The sequence below is a fragment of the Montipora capricornis genome, chromosome 5 (genome assembly GCF_036669925.1).
Source record: "Montipora capricornis isolate CH-2021 chromosome 5, ASM3666992v2, whole genome shotgun sequence".
NCBI lineage: Eukaryota > Metazoa > Cnidaria > Anthozoa > Scleractinia > Acroporidae > Montipora > Montipora capricornis.
Window position 1 is genome coordinate 17332407 of NC_090887.1, and position 24659 is coordinate 17357065.

The 24659-nt window shown below is 36.3% G+C and overlaps 1 protein-coding gene and 1 long non-coding RNA gene across 2 annotated transcripts in view; both read right to left on the reverse strand.

Annotated features, from left to right (window-relative positions):
* LOC138049714 (mucin-2-like) overlaps window positions 1–24659 on the reverse strand; it is a 78113-nt gene that overhangs the window by 14806 nt on the left and 38648 nt on the right. Inside the window, exons 28-37 of the mRNA XM_068896117.1 lie at window positions 24276–24381; window positions 23956–24042; window positions 23236–23280; window positions 21872–21928; window positions 21117–21242; window positions 19537–19662; window positions 18713–18760; window positions 17602–17706; window positions 16022–16111; window positions 14799–14909 (exon numbers count right to left, since the gene is read on the reverse strand). Coding sequence (XP_068752218.1) covers window positions 14799–14909; window positions 16022–16111; window positions 17602–17706; window positions 18713–18760; window positions 19537–19662; window positions 21117–21242; window positions 21872–21928; window positions 23236–23280; window positions 23956–24042; window positions 24276–24381 — 901 coding nt within the window. The remainder of the gene's footprint in view (window positions 1–14798; window positions 14910–16021; window positions 16112–17601; window positions 17707–18712; window positions 18761–19536; window positions 19663–21116; window positions 21243–21871; window positions 21929–23235; window positions 23281–23955; window positions 24043–24275; window positions 24382–24659) is intronic.
* On the reverse strand, window positions 8734–9301 carry LOC138050056 (uncharacterized). The gene is made up of 3 exons (XR_011132550.1): window positions 9238–9301; window positions 8995–9066; window positions 8734–8811 (listed from the first exon to the last, which is right to left on the reverse strand). It is a non-coding gene; the product is annotated as an uncharacterized lncRNA (long non-coding RNA).

The window sequence follows — 24659 nt, forward strand, 5'->3', positions numbered from 1 at the left end:
AAGAGTATGCAGTTCTTGATGAAAATACTAATGTCCTTGTGGAGAACTTGCGTTTGGCAATAGCTTTATAATGTTAGCTTGAGGTAAATCTTTCCCTCTTGCAAAGAAAGCGTGCAAATTATAGGATTGTATGTTTTCATATAGGTACTGTACATGAAAGTAATATATAATCCTTTCAGAAACGACAGCAATTAATACGTTTTACTATTCTCATTCTAGAAACATATGGCATTATAATAGCTTTCTGTAAATTAGTGTAACTTGTTTGCAATTACCTAGAGGAACTTGAAAGGCTAGATGAGGTCGATTGTGAGGATGATGTTGAGACAGACGATGATGTTGATACTGACGAAGTTGTAGACACTGACGACGATGTCGAGACCGATGATGATGTAGACACTGACGATGATGTCGACACTGAACTGGACGTGGAGACACTGACATGAGAGAAAACACTTTTTAATGATAGGTTATCATAGTATTAAAGATCATGAATGTTCCCTACAAGGTTGTAGTGAATTTAAAAATGTGTTTAGGGTTGTGTAAAGTTGATTTGTAGTGTTTTTTTCTAAAGTTAAAGGAAAAGAAGATGGAATCTTTTCAGAATGACAGCACTAAAAACGTTTAAAAGTAGAACATATCTCATTATAGCAGCTTTCTGTAACTTAGTGTAAATTGTTTGCAATTACCTAGAGGAAGTGGAAATGCTAGATGAGGTCGATTGTGACGATGATGTCAACACCGACGATGATGTGGACAGTGAGGATGATGTAGACACTGACGAAGATGTTGAGACTGAGCTGGACGTGGACACACTAAAAAAGCATTATATTACTGGATCAGTGTGCTAAAGTAATAAATAAGTAGAAGATTTTGATTGGTGACAATGTTTAAAAAGGATTTGTTCATATATTTTAGAGATGAATCTGCTTAAGTACCTTGAGGAAGATGTGGTGGTTGGTGTCGAATAACTTGAAGACGTTGAACGGGACGATGACGACACAGAAGTGGAGTAGCTGAGAGGAAATTGTGATAGATACACAGTCAAATCGTCTCTAAGAGTATGAAGTTCTTAATGAAAATACCAGTGTCCTTGAATGCAGGGGATTCTATGTTTGGGCTATTTTGTAACAGTTGGTTTAGCTTTAAAGAAAACACTTTATTAATTAATTTCGTGTGCTGGCATAAACTTTGAAATTACCTGGTGGAGGTTGAAATCCTTGATGACGTTGACACTGACGAGGATGTCGACACCGAGCTAGACGTTGACACACTACAAAAGCACAACATGTATATTAATCTTTCGGTCTGCTAAAGTAATAAGGAAGTAGGGTTTTCTTTTTATAGGCAACCATGTTTTAATGGTATTTTGTGCTTCTTAAATGAGAGAAAAGTATTAATTTTGATAATTAAGTAAACATATTTTACAGTTCAGTTTGCTTAAGTACCTTGAGGAAGATGTAGTGGACACAGTTGTGGTTGTTGGTGTCGAATAACTTGAAGAGCTTGAAAAGGAGGATGATGACACAGAACTGGAGTAGCTGAAATGAAATTGTGGGAGGATTAGACAGTCAAAGTCTTTCTAAGAGTATGCAGTTCTTGATGAAAATACTAATGTCCTTGTGGAGAACTTGCGTTTGGCAATAGCTTTATAATGTTAGCTTGAGGTAAATCTTTCCCTCTTGCAAAGAAAGCGTGCAAATTATAGGATTGTATGTTTTCATATAGGTACTGTACATGAAAGTAATATATAATCCTTTCAGAAACGACAGCAATTAATACGTTTTACTATTCTCAGTCTACAAACATATGGCATTATAATAGCTTTCTGTAAATTAGTGTAACTTGTTTGCAATTACCTAGAGGAACTTGAAAGGCTAGATGAGGTCGATTGTGAGGATGATGTTGAGACAGACGATGATGTTGATACTGACGAAGTTGTAGACACTGACGACGATGTCGAGACCGATGATGATGTAGACACTGACGATGATGTCGACACTGAACTGGACGTGGAGACACTGACATGAGAGAAAACACTTTTTAATGATAGGTTATCATAGTATTGAAGATCATGAATGTTCCCTACAGGGTTGTAGTTATTTAAAAATGTGTTTAGTGTTGTGTAAAGATGATTTGTAGAGTGTTTTTTCTAAAGTTAAAGGAAAAGAAGATGGAATCCTTTCGGAATGACAGCACTAAAGACGTTTAAAAGTAGAACATATCTCATTATAGAAGCTTTCTGTAACTTAGTGTAAATTGTTTGCAATTACCTAGAGGAAGTGGAAATGCTAGATGAGGTCGATTGTGACGACGATATCGAGACAGACGATGAGGTCAAGACCGAGGATGTTGTGGACGCTGAGGATTTTGTCAATACTGACGATGATGTGGACACACTAAAGGATGATGTCGATATTAAAGTGGTGGTGACAGACTAAAGTGGAATTGTCTAATTCTACAGTGTACTAAAGTATTGAGGGAGTAGGATTCTAATTGATGATGAAATAGAGGAGTGATTGCAAATTTTGATTGTTAGAAAGTGAGATCATATTTAAATTTATGATGTTGTTAATGAAGATATGAATTCTTCTTTGTTATGCTGTAGTAGTAGGCTGTCTTATCAAGATTGTAGTAGTAGGCTGTCTTATCAAGATAGTAGTAGGCTGTCTTATCAAGATTTCCTTTTTCTTTCTTATTTTATGATGATTATACCGTGAGGTAACCGGAACTGGTAATTCTGTCCCACAACGAAATATGGTTACCTGACTGTATGTAACCTTGCTTTTGTCTTTAAAAAGGCGAAATGAAGAAATCTCGTTGTTTGGTTTTGTTCATGAACGTATCACTTATTTTGATAGTTCCTTAAATCACTAAATAGGTTTTAATTACGTGGATGAGGTTGAAATGCTTGATGATGTTGACACAGAACTTGACGAAGAAGCACTTATTGTAAAACACATGGTCTCATAAGGTTAAAATCTCACTAAATTGCAAGAATCTTTAATTCCTAACGAGTGTTGTGTGTACTACGTTTATTTCTATTTTAAGTTAGCCAAAAAAGATTTTTTTAGTTGATTCTCATTGGTGCACAGACCTCATTTATTCTGTTAGTGTTAGACTTGACCAGTTGAAGATAAGATTTTTTAAAACACAACCTTAAGTTCAAATTTAGACAAAATTAGTATAAATCGATATTATTACATAATAATATTCCGCCACTTAGCATTTGCAAATTGTAGAAAAAGTCTGGATTTTTTTTTTCAAATTGATTGCCAATTTGTAATGAGTGTCCGGGCTTGTGGATTTTAATGTTTCTAATTCAAAGATAATCAGATTGATTTCAAGCAAGGCTAAAAAAAGTTTGTGGTATTAAAACCTCAAATACCAGGAGTCATGCATGTAAGTATGCTTTAGATTTTTGCAGTTCGTAGCAAAATATCTAATTACTCTAAATATTAATTATCACATCCAGTTGTTACTCACGGTATGGGCACAGAGATTTCGCTCCTGGAGCTGCTGGTGGATACCCTTTTGGTAGAAAGTGCCGTTTCACTCACCCTTATTTGGGATGCACTAGGAAAAGGTAAAAATAGAATATAGCTTTTAGGCTGAAAATAAAACTTCAACTATAACTGTTTCAAATAAATGTGAAAAAAGAAGTCGATTTTTAAAAGTATATCCTGAACAACGTTAACTGTTCCGTTTAAAGTTTGCTATCGTGTGACAATTCGTTTAGCTTTTCACAAAAGGATTCAACAAATAATTTTTTTGGTGCTGCATATAATTTCAAATTACCTGGTGGAGGTTGAAATACGTGAAGACGTTGACACTGACGAGGATGTCGACACCAAGCTGGACGTGGACACACTACAAAAGCATTACATGTATATTAATCTCTAATTCTGCTGAAGTAATAAAGAAGTAGGATTTTGTTTTTATAGGCAACAGTGTTTTTAGGGCATTTTGTGCTTCTTAAATGGGCGAAAAGTATTAATTTTGATAAGAAAACATATTTTAGAGATCAGTTTCCTTAAGTACCGTGAGGAAGATGTAGTGGACACAGTTGTGGTTGTTGGTGTCGAATAACTTGAAGAGCTTGAAAGGGAGGATGATGACACAGAACTGGAGTAGCTGAAATGAAATTGTGGGAGGATTAGACAGTAAAATTGTTTCTACTAGTATGCAGTTCTTGATAAAAATACTTATGTCCTTGTGGAAAACTTGCGTTTGGCAATAACTTTATAATGTTAGCTTGAGGTAAATATTTCACTCTTGCAAATAAAGCGTGCTAATAGAAGGATTGTATGTTCGTATAGGTACTGTACATAAAAGTAATATATAATCCTTTCAGAAAGGACAGCAATTAATACGTTTTACTATTCTCAATCTTGAAACATACGGCATTATATCAGCTTTCTGTAAATTAGTGTAACTTCTTTGCAATAACCTAGAGCAACTTCAAAGTAAACATATCGTAGGGATCAGTTAGCTTAAGTACCTTGAGGAAGATGTAGTGGACACAGTTGTGGTTGTTGGTGTCGAATAACTTGAAGAGCTTGAAAGGGAGGATGATGACACAGAACTGGAGTAGCTGAAATGAAATTGTGGGAGGATTAGACAGTCAAAGTCTTTCTAAGAGTATGCAGTTTTTGATAAAAATACCAACGTCCTTGTGGAGAACTTGCTTTTGGCAATCGCTTTATAATGTTAGCTTGAGGTAAATCTTTCCCTCTTGCAAAGAAAGCGTGCAAATTATAGGATTGTATTTTTTCATATAGGTACTGTACATGAAAGTAATATATAATCCTTTTAGAAACGACAGCAATTAATACGTTTTACTATTCTCAGTCTAGAAACATATGGCATTATAATAGCTTTCTGTAAATTAGTGTAACTTGTTTGCAATTACCTAGAGGAACTTGAAAGGCTAGATGAGGTCGATTGTGAGGATGATGTTGAGACAGACGATGATGTTGATACTGACGAAGTTGTAGACACTGACGACGATGTCGAGACCGATGATGATGTAGACACTGACGATGATGTCGACACTGAACTGGACGTGGAGACACTGACATGAGAGAAAACACTTTTTAATGATAGGTTATCATAGTATTGAAGATCATGAATGTTCCCTACAAGGTTGTAGTTATTTGAAAATGTGTTTAGGGTTGTGTAAAGTTGATTTTGGCGTTTTTTTCTAAAGTTAAAGGAAAAGAAGATGAAATCCTTTCAGAATAACAGCACTAAAAACGTTTAAAAGTAGAACATATCTCATTATAGAAGCTTTCTGTAACTTAGTGTAAATTGTTTGCAATTACCTAGAGGAAGTGGAAATGCTAGATGAGGTCGATTGTGACGATGATGTCGACACCGACGATGATGTGGACAGTGAGGATGATGTAGACACTGACGAAGATGTTGAGACCGAGCTGGACGTGGACACACTAAAAAAGCATTATATTACTGGATCAGTGTGCTAAAGTAATAAATAAGTAGAAGACTTTGATTGGTGACAATGTTTAAAAAGGATTTGTTCATATATTTTAGAGATGAATCTGCTTGAGTACCTTGAGGAAGAGGTAGTGGTTGGTGTCGAATAACTTGAAGACGTTGAACGGGACGATGACGACACAGAACTGGAGTAGCTGAGAGGAAATTGTGATAGATACACAGTCAAATCGTCTCTAAGAGTATGAAGTTCTTAATGAAAATACCAGTGTCCTTGAATGCAGGGGATTCTATGTTTGGGCTATCTTGTAACAGTTGGTTTAGCTTTAAAGAAAAGACTTTATTAATTAATTTCGTGTGCTGGCATAAACTTTGAAATTACCTGGTGGAGGTTGAAATGCTTGATGACGTTGACACTGACGAGGATGTCGACACCGAGCTAGACGTGGACACACTACAAAAGCATAACATGTATATTAATCTTTCGGTCTGCTAAAGTAATAACGAGGTAGGGTTTTGTTTTTATAGGCAACCATGTTTTAAGGGTATTTTGTGCTTCTTAAATGAGAGGAAAGTATTAATTTTGATAAGGAAACATATTTTAGAGATCAGTTTGCTTAAGTACCTTGAGGAAGATGTTGTGGACACAGTTGTGGTTGTTGGTGTCGAATAACTTGAAGAGCTTGAACGGGAGGATGATGACACAGAACTGGAGTAGCTGAAATGAAATTGTGGGAGGATTAGACAGTCAAAGTCTTTCTAAAAGTATGCAGTTCTTGATGAAAATACTAATGTCCTTGTGGAGAACTTGCATTTGGCAATAGCTTTATAATGTTAGCTTGAGGTAAATCTTTCCCTCTTGCAAAGAAAGCGTGCAAATTATAGGATTGTATTTTTTCATATAGGTACTGTACATGAAAGAAATATATAATCCTTTCAGAAACGACAGCAATTAATACGTTTTACTATTCTCAGTCTACAAACATATGGCATTATAATAGCTTTCTGTAAATTAGTGTAACTTGTTTGCAATTACCTAGAGGAACTTGAAAGGCTAGATGAGGTCGATTGTGAGGATGATGTTGAGACAGACGATGATGTTGATACTGACGAAGTTGTAGACACTGACGACGATGTCGAGACCGATGATGATGTAGACACTGACGATGATGTCGACACTGAACTGGACGTGGAGACACTGACATGAGAGAAAACACTTTTTAATGATAGGTTATCATAGTATTAAAGATCATGAATGTTCCCTACAAGGTTGTACTGAATTTAAAAATGTGTTTAGGGTTGTGTAAAGTTGATTTGTAGTCTTTTTTTCTAAAGTTAAAGGAAAAGAAAATGGAATCTTTTCAGAATGACAGCACTAAAAACGTTCAAAAGTAGAACATATCTCATTATAGCAGCTTTCTTTAACTTAGTGTAAATTGTTTGCAATTACCTAGAGGAAGTGGAAATGCTAGATGAGGTCGATTGTGACGATGATGTCGACACCGACGATGATGTGGACAGTGAGGATGATGTAGACACTGACGAAGATGTTGAGACTGAGCTGGACGTGGACACACTAAAAAAGCATTATATTACTGGATCAGTGTGCTAAAGTAATAAATAAGTAGAAGATTTTGATTGGTGACAATGTTTAAAAAGGATTTGTTCATATATTTTAGAGATGAATCTGCTTAAGTACCTTGAGGAAGATGTGGTGGTTGGTGTCGAATAACTTGAAGACGTTGAACGGGACGATGACGACACAGAACTGGAGTAGCTGAGAGGAAATTGTGATAGATACACAGTCAAATCGTCTCTAAGAGTATGAAGTTCTTAATGAAAATACCAGTGTCCTTGAATGCAGGGGATTCTATGTTTGGGCTATCTTGTAACAGTTGGTTTAGCTTTAAAGAAAAGACTTTATTAATTAATTTCGTGTGCTGGCATAAACTTTGAAATTACCTGGTGGAGGTTGAAATGCTTGATGACGTTGACACTGACGAGGATGTCGACACCGAGCTAGACGTGGACACACTACAAAAGCATAACATGTATATTAATCTTTCGGTCTGCTAAAGAAATAAGGAGGTAGGGTTTTGTTTTTATAGGCAACCATGTTTTAAGGGTATTTTGTGCTTCTTAAATGAGAGGAAAGTATTAATTTTGATAAGGAAACATATTTTAGAGATCAGTTTGCTTAAGTACCTTGAGGAAGATGTTGTGGACACAGTTGTGGTTGTTGGTGTCGAATAACTTGAAGAGCTTGAAAGGGAGGATGATGAAACAGAACTGGAGTAGCTGAAATGAAATTGTGGGAGGATTAGACAGTCAAAGTCTTTCTAAAAGTATGCAGTTCTTGATGAAAATACTAATGTCCTTGTGGAGAACTTGCGTTTGGCAATAGCTTTCTAATGTTAGCTTGAGGTAAATCTTTCCCTCTTGCAAAGAAAGCGTGCAAATTATAGGATTGTATGTTTTCATATAGGTACTGTACATGAAAGTAATATATAATCCTTTCAGAAACGACAGCAATTAATACGTTTTACTATTCTCAGTCTAGAAACATATGGCATTATAATAGCTTTCTTTAAATTAGTGTAACTTGTTTGCAATTACCTAGAGGAACTTGAAAGGCTAGATGAGGTCGATTGTGAGGATGATGTTGAGACAGACGATGATGTTGATACTGACGAAGTTGTAGACACTGACGACGATGTCGAGACCGATGATGATGTAGACACTGACGATGATGTCGACACTGAACTGGACGTGGAGACACTGACATGAGAGAAAACACTTTTTAATGATAGGTTATCATAGTATTAAAGATCATGAATGTTCCCTACAAGGTTGTAGTGAATTTAAAAATGTGTTTAGGGTTGTGTAAAGTTGATTTGTAGTGTTTTTTTCTAAAGTTAAAGGAAAAGAAAATGGAATCTTTTCAGAATGAAAGCACTAAAAACGTTTAAAAGTAGAACATATCTCATTATAGCAGCTTTCTGTAACTTAGTGTAAATTGTTTGCAATTACCTAGAGGAAGTGGAAATGCTAGATGAGGTCGATTGTGACGATGATGTCGACACCGACGATGATGTGGACAGTGAGGATGATGTAGACACTGACGAAGATGTTGAGACTGAGCTGGACGTGGACACACTAAAAAAGCATTATATTACTGGATCAGTGTGCTAAAGTAATAAATAAGTAGAAGATTTTGATTGGTGACAATGTTTAAAAAGGATTTGTTCATATATTTTAGAGATGAATCTGCTTGAGTACCTTGAGGAAGATGTGGTGGTTGGTGTCGAATAACTTGAAGACGTTGAACGGGACGATGACGACACAGAACTGGAGTAGCTGAGAGGAAATTGTGATAGATACACAGTCAAATCGTCTCTAAGAGTATGAAGTTCGTAATGAAAATACTAGTGTCCTTGAATGCAGGGGATTCTATGTTTGGGCTATCTTGTAACAGTTGGTTTAGCTTTAAAGAAATGACTATATTAATTAATTTCGTGCTGGCATAAACTTTAAAATTACCTTGTGGAGGTTGATATGCTTGATGACGTTGACACTGACGAGGATGTCGACACCGAGCTAGACCTGGACACACTACAAAAGCATTACATGTATATTAATCTTTCGGTCTGCTAAAGTAATAAGGAGGTAGGGTTTTGTTTTTATAGGCAACCATGTTTTAAGGGTATTTTGTGCTTCTTAAATGAGAGGAAAGTATTAATTTTGATAAGGAAACATATTTTAGAGATCAGTTTGCTTAAGTACCTTGAGGAAGATGTTGTGGTCACAGTTGTGGTTGTTGGTGTCAAATAACTTGAAGAGCTTGAAAGGGAGGATGATGACACAGAACTGGAGTAGCTGAAATGAAATTGTGGGAGGATTAGACAGTCAAAGTCTTTCTAAGAGTATGCAGTTCTTGATGAAAATACTAATGTCCTTGTGGAGAACTTGCGTTTAGCAATAGCTTTATAATGTTAGCTTGAGGTAAATCTTTCCCTCTTGCAAAGAAAGCGTGCAAATTATAGGATTGTATTTTTTCATATAGGTACTGTACATGAAAGAAATATATAATCCTTTCAGAAACGACAGCAATTAATACGTTTTACTATTCTCAGTCTACAAACATATGGCATTATAATAGCTTTCTGTAAATTAGTGTAACTTGTTTGCAATTACCTAGAGGAACTTGAAAGGCTAGATGAGGTCGATTGTGAGGATGATGTTGAGACAGACGATGATGTTGATACTGACGAAGTTGTAGACACTGACGACGATGTCGAGACCGATGATGATGTAGACACTGACGATGATGTCGACACTGAACTGGACGTGGAGACACTGACATGAGAGAAAACTCTTTTTAATGATAGGTTATCATAGTATTAAAGATCATGAATGTTCCCTACAAGGTTGTAGTGAATTTAAAAATGTGTTTAGGGTTGTGTAAAGTTGATTTGTAGTGTTTTTTTCTAAAGTTAAAGGAAAAGAAAATGGAATCTTTTCAGAATGAAAGCACTAAAAACGTTTAAAAGTAGAACATATCTCATTATAGCAGCTTTCTGTAACTTAGTGTAAATTGTTTGCAATTACCTAGAGGAAGTGGAAATGCTAGATGAGGTCGATTGTGACGATGATGTCGACACCGACGATGATGTGGACAGTGAGGATGATGTAGACACTGACGAAGATGTTGAGACTGAGCTGGACGTGGACACACTAAAAAAGCATTATATTACTGGATCAGTGTGCTAAAGTAATAAATAAGTAGAAGATTTTGATTGGTGACAATGTTTAAAAAGGATTTGTTCATATATTTTAGAGATGAATCTGCTTAAGTACCTTGAGGAAGATGTGGTGGTTGGTGTCGAATAACTTGAAGACGTTGAACGGGACGATGACGACACAGAACTGGAGTAGCTGAGAGGAAATTGTGATAGATACACAGTCAAATCGTCTCTAAGAGTATGAAGTTCTTAATGAAAATACTAGTGTCCTTGAATGCAGGGGATTCTATGTTTGGGCTATCTTGTAACAGTTGGTTTAGCTTTAAAGAAAAGACTTTATTAATTAATTTCGTGTGCTGGCATAAACTTTAAAATTACCTGGTGGAGGTTGATATGCTTGATGACGTTGACACTGACGAGGATGTCGACACCGAGCTAGACGTGGACACACTACAAAAGCATAACATGTATATTAATCTTTCGGTCTGCTAAAGTAATAAGGAGGTAGGGTTTTGTTTTTATAGGCAACCATGTTTTAAGGGTATTTTGTGCTTCTTAAATGAGAGGAAAGTATTAATTTTGATAAGGAAACATATTTTAGAGATCAGTTTGCTTAAGTACCTTGAGGAAGATGTTGTGGACACAGTTGTGGTTGTTGGTGTCGAATAACTTGAAGAGCTTGAAAGGGAGGATGATGACACAGAACTGGAGTAGCTGAAATGAAATTGTGGGAGGATTAGACAGTCAAAGTCTTTCTAAGAGTATGCAGTTCTTGATGAAAATACTAATGTCCTTGTGGAGAACTTGCGTTTGGCAATAGCTTTATAATGTTAGCTTGAGGTAAATCTTTCCCTCTTGCAAAGAAAGCGTGCAAATTATAGGATTGTATTTTTTCATATAGGTACTGTACATGAAAGTAATATATAATCCTTTCAGAAACGACAGCAATTAATACGTTTTACTATTCTCAGTCTAGAAACATGGCATTATAATAGCTTTCTGTAAATTAGTGTAACTTGTTTGCAATTACCTAGAGGAACTTGAAAGGCTAGATGAGGTCGATTGTGAGGATGATGTTGAGACAGACGATGATGTTGATACTGACGAAGTTGTAGACACTGACGACGATGTCGAGACCGATGATGATGTAGACACTGACGATGATGTCGACACTGAACTGGACGTGGAGACACTGACATGAGAGAAAACACTTTTTAATGATAGGTTATCATAGTATTAAAGATCATGAATGTTCCCTACAAGGTTGTAGTGAATTTAAAAATGTGTTTAGGGTTGTGTAAAGTTGATTTGTAGTGTTTTTTTCTAAAGTTAAAGGAAAAGAAGATGGAATTTTTTAGAATGACAGCACTAAAAACGTTTAAAAGTAGAACATATCTTATTATAGCAGCTTTCTGTAACTTAGTGTAAATTGTTTGCAATTACCTAGAGGAAGTGGAAATGCTAGATGAGGTCGATTGTGACGATGATGTCGACACCGACGATGATGTGGACAGTGAGGATGATGTAGACACTGACGAAGATGTTGAGACTGAGCTGGACGTGGACACACTAAAAAAGCATTATATTACTGGATCAGTGTGCTAAAGTAATAAATAAGTAGAAGATTTTGATTGGTGACAATGTTTAAAAAGGATTTGTTCATATATTTTAGAGATGAATCTGCTTGAGTACCTTGAGGAAGATGTGGTGGTTGGTGTCGAATAACTTGAAGACGTTGAACGGGACGATGACGACACAGAACTGGAGTAGCTGAGAGGAAATTGTGATAGATACACAGTCAAATCGTCTCTAAGAGTATGAAGTTCTTAATGAAAATACCAGTGTCCTTGAATGCAGGGGATTCTATGTTTGGGCTATCTTGTAACAGTTGGTTTAGCTTTAAAGAAAAGACTTTATTAATTAATTTCGTGTGCTGGCATAAACTTTAAAATTACCTGGTGGAGGTTGATATGCTTGATGACGTTGACACTGACGAGGATGTCGACACCGAGCTAGACGTGGACACACTACAAAAGCATAACATGTATATTAATCTTTCGGTCTGCTAAAGTAATAAGGAGGTAGGGTTTTGTTTTTATAGGCAACCATGTTTTAAGGGTATTTTGTGCTTCTTAAATGAGAGGAAAGTATTAATTTTGATAAGGAAACATATTTTAGAGATCAGTTTGCTTAAGTACCTTGAGGAAGATGTTGTGGACACAGTTGTGGTTGTTGGTGTCGAATAACTTGAAGAGCTTGAAAGGGAGGATGATGACACAGAACTGGAGTAGCTGAAATGAAATTGTGGGAGGATTAGACAGTCAAAGTCTTTCTAAGAGTATGCAGTTCTTGATGAAAATACTAATGTCCTTGTGGAGAACTTGCGTTTGGCAATAGCTTTATAATGTTAGCTTGAGGTAAATCTTTCCCTCTTGCAAAGAAAGCGTGCAAATTATAGGATTGTATTTTTTCATATAGGTACTGTACATGAAAGTAATATATAATCCTTTCAGAAACGACAGCAATTAATACGTTTTACTATTCTCAGTCTACAAACATATGGCATTATAATAGCTTTCTGTAAATTAGTGTAACTTGTTTGCAATTACCTAGAGGAACTTGAAAGGCTAGATGAGGTCGATTGTGAGGATGATGTTGAGACAGACGATGATGTTGATACTGACGAAGTTGTAGACACTGACGACGATGTCGAGACCGATGATGATGTAGACACTGACGATGATGTCGACACTGAACTGGACGTGGAGACACTGACATGAGAGAAAACACTTTTTAATGATAGGTTATCATAGTATTAAAGATCATGAATGTTCCCTACAAGGTTGTAGTGAATTTAAAAATGTGTTTAGGGTTGTGTAAAGTTGATTTGTAGTGTTTTTTTCTAAAGTTAAAGGAAAAGAAAATGGAATTTTTTAGAATGACAGCACTAAAAACGTTTAAAAGTAGAACATATCTCATTATAGCAGCTTTCTGTAACTTAGTGTAAATTGTTTGCAATTACCTAGAGGAAGTGGAAATGCTAGATGAGGTCGATTGTGACGATGATGTCGACACCGACGATGATGTGGACAGTGAGGATGATGTAGACACTGACGAAGATGTTGAGACTGAGCTGGACGTGGACACACTAAAAAAGCATTATATTACTGGATCAGTGTGCTAAAGTAATAAATAAGTAGAAGATTTTGATTGGTGACAATGTTTAAAAAGGATTTGTTCATATATTTTAGAGATGAATCTGCTTGAGTACCTTGAGGAAGATGTGGTGGTTGGTGTCGAATAACTTGAAGACGTTGAACGGGACGATGACGACACAGAACTGGAGTAGCTGAGAGGAAATTGTGATAGATACACAGTCAAATCGTCTCTAAGAGTATGAAGTTCTTAATGAAAATACTAGTGTCCTTGAATGCAGGGGATTCTATGTTTGGGCTATCTTGTAACAGTTGGTTTAGCTTTAAAGAAAAGACTTTATTAATTAATTTCGTGTGCTGGCATAAACTTTAAAATTACCTGGTGGAGGTTGATATGCTTGATGACGTTGACACTGACGAGGATGTCGACACCGAGCTAGACGTGGACACACTACAAAAGCATAACATGTATATTAATCTTTCGGTCTGCTAAAGTAATAAGGAGGTAGGGTTTTGTTTTTATAGGCAACCATGTTTTAAGGGTATTTTGTGCTTCTTAAATGAGAGGAAAGTATTAATTTTGATAAGGAAACATATTTTAGAGATCAGTTTGCTTAAGTACCTTGAGGAAGATGTTGTGGACACAGTTGTGGTTGTTGGTGTCGAATAACTTGAAGAGCTTGAAAGGGAGGATGATGACACAGAACTGGAGTAGCTGAAATGAAATTGTGGGAGGATTAGACAGTCAAAGTCTTTCTAAGAGTATGCAGTTCTTGATGAAAATACTAATGTCCTTGTGGAGAACTTGCGTTTGGCAATAGCTTTATAATGTTAGCTTGAGGTAAATCTTTCCCTCTTGCAAAGAAAGCGTGCAAATTATAGGATTGTATTTTTTCATATAGGTACTGTACATGAAAGTAATATATAATCCTTTCAGAAACGACAGCAATTAATACGTTTTACTATTCTCAGTCTACAAACATATGGCATTATAATAGCTTTCTGTAAATTAGTGTAACTTGTTTGCAATTACCTAGAGGAACTTGAAAGGCTAGATGAGGTCGATTGTGAGGATGATGTTGAGACAGACGATGATGTTGATACTGACGAAGTTGTAGACACTGACGACGATGTCGAGACCGATGATGATGTAGACACTGACGATGATGTCGACACTGAACTGGACGTGGAGACACTGACATGAGAGAAAACACTTTTTAATGATAGGTTATCATAGTATTAAAGATCATGAATGTTCCCTACAAGGTTGTAGTGAATTTAAAAATGTGTTTAGGGTTGTGTAAAGTTGATTTGTAGTGTTTTTTTCTAAAGTTAAAGGAAAAGAAGATGGAATTTTTTTAGAATGACAGCACTAAAAACGTTTAAAAGTAGAACATATCTTATTATAGCAGCTTTCTGTAACTTAGTGTAAATTGTTTGCAATTACCTAGAGGAAGTGGAAATGCTAGATGAGGTCGATTGTGACGATGATGTCGACACCGACGATGATGTGGACAGTGAGGATGATGTAGACACTGACGAAGATGTTGAGACTGAGCTGGACGTGGACACACTAAAAAAGCATTATATTACTGGATCAGTGTGCTAAAGTAATAAATAAGTAGAAGATTTTGATTGGTGACAATGTTTAAAAAGGATTTGTTCATATATTTTAGAGATGAATCTGCTTGAGTACCTTGAGGAAGATGTGGTGGTTGGTGTCGAATAACTTGAAGACGTTGAACGGGACGATGACGACACAGAACTGGAGTAGCTGAGAGGAAATTGTGATAGATACACAGTCAAATCGTCTCTAAGAGTATGAAGTTCTTAATGAAAATACCAGTGTCCTTGAATGCAGGGGATTCTATGTTTGGGCTATCTTGTAACAGTTGGTTTAGCTTTAAAGAAAAGACTTTATTAATTAATTTCGTGTGCTGGCATAAACTTTAAAATTACCTGGTGGAGGTTGATATGCTTGATGACGTTGACACTGACGAGGATGTCGACACCGAGCTAGACGTGGACACACTACAAAAGCATAACATGTATATTAATCTTTCGGTCTGCTAAAGTAATAAGGAGGTAGGGTTTTGTTTTTATAGGCAACCATGTTTTAAGGGTATTTTGTGCTTCTTAAATGAGAGGAAAGTATTAATTTTGATAAGGAAACATATTTTAGAGATCAGTTTGCTTAAGTACCTTGAGGAAGATGTTGTGGACACAGTTGTGGTTGTTGGTGTCGAATAACTTGAAGAGCTTGAAAGGGAGGATGATGACACAGAACTGGAGTAGCTGAAATGAAATTGTGGGAGGATTAGACAGTCAAAGTCTTTCTAAGAGTATGCAGTTCTTGATGAAAATACTAATGTCCTTGTGGAGAACTTGCGTTTGGCAATAGCTTTATAATGTTAGCTTGAGGTAAATCTTTCCCTCTTGCAAAGAAAGCGTGCAAATTATAGGATTGTATTTTTTCATATAGGTACTGTACATGAAAGTAATATATAATCCTTTCAGAAACGACAGCAATTAATACGTTTTACTATTCTCAGTCTACAAACATATGGCATTATAATAGCTTTCTGTAAATTAGTGTAACTTGTTTGCAATTACCTAGAGGAACTTGAAAGGCTAGATGAGGTCGATTGTGAGGATGATGTTGAGACAGACGATGATGTTGATACTGACGAAGTTGTAGACACTGACGACGATGTCGAGACCGATGATGATGTAGACACTGACGATGATGTCGACACTGAACTGGACGTGGAGACACTGACATGAGAGAAAACACTTTTTAATGATAGGTTATCATAGTATTAAAGATCATGAATGTTCCCTACAAGGTTGTAGTGAATTTAAAAATGTGTTTAGGGTTGTGTAAAGTTGATTTGTAGTGTTTTTTTCTAAAGTTAAAGGAAAAGAAGATGGAATTTTTTTAGAATGACAGCACTAAAAACGTTTAAAAGTAGAACATATCTTATTATAGCAGCTTTCTGTAACTTAGTGTAAATTGTTTGCAATTACCTAGAGGAAGTGGAAATGCTAGATGAGGTCGATTGTGACGATGATGTCGACACCGACGATGATGTGGACAGTGAGGATGATGTAGACACTGACGAAGATGTTGAGACTGAGCTGGACGTGGACACACTAAAAAAGCATTATATTACTGGATCAGTGTGCTAAAGTAATAAATAAGTAGAAGATTTTGATTGGTGACAATGTTTAAAAAGGATTTGTTCATATATTTTAGAGATGAATCTGCTTGAGTACCTTGAGGAAGATGTGGTGGTTGGTGTCGAATAACTTGAAGACGTTGAACGGGACGATGACGACACAGAACTGGAGTAGCTGAGAGGAAATTGTGATAGATACACAGTCAAATCGTCTCTAAGAGTATGAAGTTCTTAATGAAAATACCAGTGTCCTTGAATGCAGGGGATTCTATGTTTGGGCTATCTTGTAACAGTTGGTTTAGCTTTAAAGAAAAGACTTTATTAATTAATTTCGTGTGCTGGCATAAACTTTAAAATTACCTGGTGGAGGTTGATATGCTTGATGACGTTGACACTGACGAGGATGTCGACACCGAGCTAGACGTGGACACACTACAAAAGCATAACATGTATATTAATCTTTCGGTCTGCTAAAGTAATAAGGAGGTAGGTGTTTGTTTTTATAGGCAACCATGTTTTAAGGGTATTTTGTGCTTCTTAAATGAGAGGAAAGTATTAATTTTGATAAGGAAACATATTTTAGAGATCAGTTTGCTTAAGTACCTTGAGGAAGATGTTGTGGACACAGTTGTGGTTGTTGGTGTCGAATAACTTGAAGAGCTTGAAAGGGAGGATGATGACACAGAACTGGAGTAGCTGAAATGAAATTGTGGGAGGATTAGACAGTCAAAGTCTTTCTAAGAGTATGCAGTTCTTGATGAAAATACTAATGTCCTTGTGGAGAACTTGCGTTTGGCAATAGCTTTATAATGTTAGCTTGAGGTAAATCTTTCCCTCTTGCAAAGAAAGCGTGCAAATTATAGGATTGTATTTTTTCATATAGGTACTGTACATGAAAGTAATATATAATCCTTTCAGAAACGACAGCAATTAATACGTTTTACTATTCTCAGTCTACAAACATATGGCATTATAATAGCTTTCTGTAAATTAGTGTAACTTGTTTGCAATTACCTAGAGGAACTTGAAAGGCTAGATGAGGTCGATTGTGAGGATGATGTTGAGACAGACGATGATGTTGATACTGACGAAGTTGTAGACACTGACGACGATGTCGAGACCGATGATGATGTAGACACTGACGATGATGTCGACACTGAACTGGACGTGGAGACACTGACATGAGAGAAAACACTTTTTAATGATAGGTTATCATAGTATTAAAGATCATGAATGTTCCCTACAAGGTTGTAGTGAATTTAAAAATGTGTTTAGGGTTGTGTAAAGTTGATTTGTAGTGTTTTTTTCTAAAGTTAAAGGAAAAGAAGATGGAATTTTTTAGAATGACAGCACTAAAAACGTTTAAAAGTAGAACATATCTTATTATAGCAGCTTTCTGTAACTTAGTGTAAATTGTTTGCAATTACCTAGAGGAAGTGGAAATGCTAGATGAGGTCGATTGTGACGATGATGTCGACACCGACGATGATGTGGACAGTGAGGATGATGTAGACACTGACGAAGATGTTGAGACTGAGCTGGACGTGGACACACTAAAAAAGCATTATATTACTGGATCAGTGTGCTAAAGTAATAAATAAGTAGAAGATTTTGATTGGTGACAATGTTTAAAAAGGATTTGTTCATATATTTTAGAGATGAATCTGCTTGAGTACCTTGAGGAAGATGTGGTGGTTGGTGTCGAATAACTTGAAGACGTTGAACGGGACGATGACGACACAGAACTGGAGTAGCTGAGAGGAAATTGTGATAGATACACAGTCAAATCGTCTCTAAGAGTATGAAGTTCTTAATGAAAATACCAGTGTCCTTGAATGCAGGGGATTCTATGTTTGGGCTATCTTGTAACAGTTGGTTTAGCTTTAAAGAAAAGACTTTATTAATTAATTTCGTGTGCTGGCATAAACTTTAAAATTACCTGGTGGAGGTTGATATGCTTGATGACGTTGACACTGACGAGGATGTCGACACCGAGCTAGACGTGGACACACTACAAAAGCATAACATGTATATTAATCTTTCGGTCTGCTAAAGTAATAAGGAGGTAGGGTTTTGTTTTTATAGGCAACCATGTTTTAAGGGTATTTTGTGCTTCTTAAATGAGAGGAAAGTATTAATTTTGATAAGGAAACATATTTTAGAGATCAGTTTGCTTAAGTACCTTGAGGAAGATGTTGTGGACACAGTTGTGGTTGTTGGTGTCGAATAACTTGAAGAGCTTGAAAGGGAGGATGATGACACAGAACTGGAGTAGCTGAAATGAAATTGTGGGAGGATTAGACAGTCAAAGTCTTTCTAAGAGTATGCAGTTCTTGATGAAAATACTAATGTCCTTGTGGAGAACTTGCGTTTGGCAATAGCTTTATAATGTTAGCTTGAGGTAAATCTTTCCCTCTTGCAAAGAAAGCGTGCAAATTATAGGATTGTATTTTTTCATATAGGTACTGTACATGAAAGTAATATATAATCCTTTCAGAAACGACAGCAATTAATACGTTTTACTATTCTCAGTCTACAAACATATGGCATTATAATAGCTTTCTGTAAATTAGTGTAACTTGTTTGCAATTACCTAGAGGAACTTGAAAGGCTAGATGAGGTCGATTGTGAGGATGATGTTGAGACAGACGATGATGTTGATACTGACGAAGTTGTAGACACTGACGACGATGTCGAGACCGATGATGATGTAGACACTGACGATGATGTCGACACTGAACTGGACGTGGAGACACTGACATGAGAGAAAACACTTTTTAATGATAGGTTATCATAGTATTAAAGATCATGAATGTTCCCTACAAGGTTGTAGTGAATTTAAAAATGTGTTTAGGGTTGTGTAAAGTTGATTTGTAGTGTTTTTTTCTAAAGTTAAAGGAAAAGAAGATGGAATTTTTTAGAATGACAGCACTAAAAACGTTTAAAAGTAGAACATATCTTATTATAGCAGCTTTCTGTAACTTAGTGTAAATTGTTTGCAATTACCTAGAGGAAGTGGAAATGCTAGATGAGGTCGATTGTGACGATGATGTCGACACCGACGATGATGTGGACAGTGAGGATGATGTAGACACTGACGAAGATGTTGAGACTGAGCTGGACGTGGACACACTAAAAAAGCATTATATTACTGGATCAGTGTGCTAAAGTAATAAATAAGTAGAAGATTTTGATTGGTGACAATGTTTAAAAAGGATTTGTTCATATATTTTAGAGATGAATCTGCTTGAGTACCTTGAGGAAGATGTGGTGGTTGGTGTCGAATAACTTGAAGACGTTGAACGGGACGATGACGACACAGAACTGGAGTAGCTGAGAGGAAATTGTGATAGATACACAGTCAAATCGTCTCTAAGAGTATGAAGTTCTTAATGAAAATACCAGTGTCCTTGAATGCAGGGGATTCTATGTTTGGGCTATCTTGTAACAGTTGGTTTAGCTTTAAAGAAAAGACTTTATTAATTAATTTCGTGTGCTGGCATAAACTTTAAAATTACCTGGTGGAGGTTGATATGCTTGATGACGTTGACACTGACGAGGATGTCGACACCGAGCTAGACGTGGACACACTACAAAAGCATAACATGTATATTAATCTTTCGGTCTGCTAAAGTAATAAGGAGGTAGGGTTTTGTTTTTATAGGCAACCATGTTTTAAGGGTATTTTGTGCTTCTTAAATGAGAGGAAAGTATTAATTTTGATAAGGAAACATATTTTAGAGATCAGTTTGCTTAAGTACCTTGAGGAAGATGTTGTGGACACAGTTGTGGTTGTTGGTGTCGAATAACTTGAAGAGCTTGAAAGGGAGGATGATGACACAGAACTGGAGTAGCTGAAATGAAATTGTGGGAGGATTAGACAGTCAAAGTCTTTCTAAGAGTATGCAGTTCTTGATGAAAATACTAATGTCCTTGTGGAGAACTTGCGTTTGGCAATAGCTTTATAATGTTAGCTTGAGGTAAATCTTTCCCTCTTGCAAAGAAAGCGTGCAAATTATAGGATTGTATTTTTTCATATAGGTACTGTACATGAAAGTAATATATAATCCTTTCAGAAACGACAGCAATTAATACGTTTTACTATTCTCAGTCTACAAACATATGGCATTATAATAGCTTTCTGTAAATTAGTGTAACTTGTTTGCAATTACCTAGAGGAACTTGAAAGGCTAGATGAGGTCGATTGTGAGGATGATGTTGAGACAGACGATGATGTTGATACTGACGAAGTTGTAGACACTGACGACGATGTCGAGACCGATGATGATGTAGACACTGACGATGATGTCGACACTGAACTGGACGTGGAGACACTGACATGAGAGAAAACACTTTTTAATGATAGGTTATCATAGTATTAAAGATCATGAATGTTCCCTACAAGGTTGTAGTGAATTTAAAAATGTGTTTAGGGTTGTGTAAAGTTGATTTGTAGTGTTTTTTTCTAAAGTTAAAGGAAAAGAAGATGGAATTTTTTTAGAATGACAGCACTAAAAACGTTTAAAAGTAGAACATATCTTATTATAGCAGCTTTCTGTAACTTAGTGTAAATTGTTTGCAATTACCTAGAGGAAGTGGAAATGCTAGATGAGGTCGATTGTGACGATGATGTCGACACCGACGATGATGTGGACAGTGAGGATGATGTAGACACTGACGAAGATGTTGAGACTGAGCTGGACGTGGACACACTAAAAAAGCATTATATTACTGGATCAGTGTGCTAAAGTAATAAATAAGTAGAAGATTTTGATTGGTGACAATGTTTAAAAAGGATTTGTTCATATATTTTAGAGATGAATCTGCTTGAGTACCTTGAGGAAGATGTGGTGGTTGGTGTCGAATAACTTGAAGACGTTGAACGGGACGATGACGACACAGAACTGGAGTAGCTGAGAGGAAATTGTGATAGATACACAGTCAAATCGTCTCTAAGAGTATGAAGTTCTTAATGAAAATACCAGTGTCCTTGAATGCAGGGGATTCTATGTTTGGGCTATCTTGTAACAGTTGGTTTAGCTTTAAAGAAAAGACTTTATTAATTAATTTCGTGTGCTGGCATAAACTTTAAAATTACCTGGTGGAGGTTGATATGCTTGATGACGTTGACACTGACGAGGATGTCGACACCGAGCTAGACGTGGACACACTACAAAAGCATAACATGTATATTAATCTTTCGGTCTGCTAAAGTAATAAGGAGGTAGGGTTTTGTTTTTATAGGCAACCATGTTTTAAGGGTATTTTGTGCTTCTTAAATGAGAGGAAAGTATTAATTTTGATAAGGAAACATATTTTAGAGATCAGTTTGCTTAAGTACCTTGAGGAAGATGTTGTGGACACAGTTGTGGTTGTTGGTGTCGAATAACTTGAAGAGCTTGAAAGGGAGGATGATGACACAGAACTGGAGTAGCTGAAATGAAATTGTGGGAGGATTAGACAGTCAAAGTCTTTCTAAGAGTATGCAGTTCTTGATGAAAATACTAATGTCCTTGTGGAGAACTTGCGTTTGGCAATAGCTTTATAATGTTAGCTTGAGGTAAATCTTTCCCTCTTGCAAAGAAAGCGTGCAAATTATAGGATTGTATTTTTTCATATAGGTACTGTACATGAAAGTAATATATAATCCTTTCAGAAACGACAGCAATTAATACGTTTTACTATTCTCAGTCTACAAACATATGGCATTATAATAGCTTTCTGTAAATTAGTGTAACTTGTTTGCAATTACCTAGAGGAACTTGAAAGGCTAGATGAGGTCGATTGTGAGGATGATGTTGAGACAGACGATGATGTTGATACTGACGAAGTTGTAGACACTGACGACGATGTCGAGACCGATGATGATGTAGACACTGACGATGATGTCGACACTGAACTGGACGTGGAGACACTGACATGAGAGAAAACACTTTTTAATGATAGGTTATCATAGTATTAAAGATCATGAATGTTCCCTACAAGGTTGTAGTGAATTTAAAAATGTGTTTAGGGTTGTGTAAAGTTGATTTGTAGTGTTTTTTTCTAAAGTTAAAGGAAAAGAAGATGGAATTTTTTTAGAATGACAGCACTAAAAACGTTTAAAAGTAGAACATATCTTATTATAGCAGCTTTCTGTAACTTAGTGTAAATTGTTTGCAATTACCTAGAGGAAGTGGAAATGCTAGATGAGGTCGATTGTGACGATGATGTCGACACCGACGATGATGTGGACAGTGAGGATGATGTAGACACTGACGAAGATGTTGAGACTGAGCTGGACGTGGACACACTAAAAAAGCATTATATTACTGGATCAGTGTGCTAAAGTAATAAATAAGTAGAAGATTTTGATTGGTGACAATGTTTAAAAAGGATTTGTTCATATATTTTAGAGATGAATCTGCTTGAGTACCTTGAGGAAGATGTGGTGGTTGGTGTCGAATAACTTGAAGACGTTGAACGGGACGATGACGACACAGAACTGGAGTAGCTGAGAGGAAATTGTGATAGATACACAGTCAAATCGTCTCTAAGAGTATGAAGTTCTTAATGAAAATACCAGTGTCCTTGAATGCAGGGGATTCTATGTTTGGGCTATCTTGTAACAGTTGGTTTAGCTTTAAAGAAAAGACTTTATTAATTAATTTCGTGTGCTGGCATAAACTTTAAAATTACCTGGTGGAGGTTGATATGCTTGATGACGTTGACACTGACGAGGATGTCGACACCGAGCTAGACGTGGACACACTACAAAAGCATAACATGTATATTAATCTTTCGGTCTGCTAAAGTAATAAGGAGGTAGGGTTTTGTTTTTATAGGCAACCATGTTTTAAGGGTATTTTGTGCTTCTTAAATGAGAGGAAAGTATTAATTTTGATAAGGAAACATATTTTAGAGATCAGTTTGCTTAAGTACCTTGAGGAAGATGTTGTGGACACAGTTGTGGTTGTTGGTGTCGAATAACTTGAAGAGCTTGAAAGGGAGGATGATGACACAGAACTGGAGTAGCTGAAATGAAATTGTGGGAGGATTAGACAGTCAAAGTCTTTCTAAGAGTATGCAGTTCTTGATGAAAATACTAATGTCCTTGTGGAGAACTTGCGTTTGGCAATAGCTTTATAATGTTAGCTTGAGGTAAATCTTTCCCTCTTGCAAAGAAAGCGTGCAAATTATAGGATTGTATTTTTTCATATAGGTACTGTACATGAAAGTAATATATAATCCTTTCAGAAACGACAGCAATTAATACGTTTTACTATTCTCAGTCTACAAACATATGGCATTATAATAGCTTTCTGTAAATTAGTGTAACTTGTTTGCAATTACCTAGAGGAACTTGAAAGGCTAGATGAGGTCGATTGTGAGGATGATGTTGAGACAGACGATGATGTTGATACTGACGAAGTTGTAGACACTGACGACGATGTCGAGACCGATGATGATGTAGACACTGACGATGATGTCGACACTGAACTGGACGTGGAGACACTGACATGAGAGAAAACACTTTTTAATGATAGGTTATCATAGTATTAAAGATCATGAATGTTCCCTACAAGGTTGTAGTGAATTTAAAAATGTGTTTAGGGTTGTGTAAAGTTGATTTGTAGTGTTTTTTTCTAAAGTTAAAGGAAAAGAAGATGGAATTTTTTAGAATGACAGCACTAAAAACGTTTAAAAGTAGAACATATCTTATTATAGCAGCTTTCTGTAACTTAGTGTAAATTGTTTGCAATTACCTAGAGGAAGTGGAAATGCTAGATGAGGTCGATTGTGACGATGATGTCGACACCGACGATGATGTGGACAGTGAGGATGATGTAGACACTGACGAAGATGTTGAGACTGAGCTGGACGTGGACACACTAAAAAAGCATTATATTACTGGATCAGTGTGCTAAAGTAATAAATAAGTAGAAGATTTTGATTGGTGACAATGTTTAAAAAGGATTTGTTCATATATTTTAGAGATGAATCTGCTTGAGTACCTTGAGGAAGATGTGGTGGTTGGTGTCGAATAACTTGAAGACGTTGAACGGGACGATGACGACACAGAACTGGAGTAGCTGAGAGGAAATTGTGATAGATACACAGTCAAATCGTCTCTAAGAGTATGAAGTTCT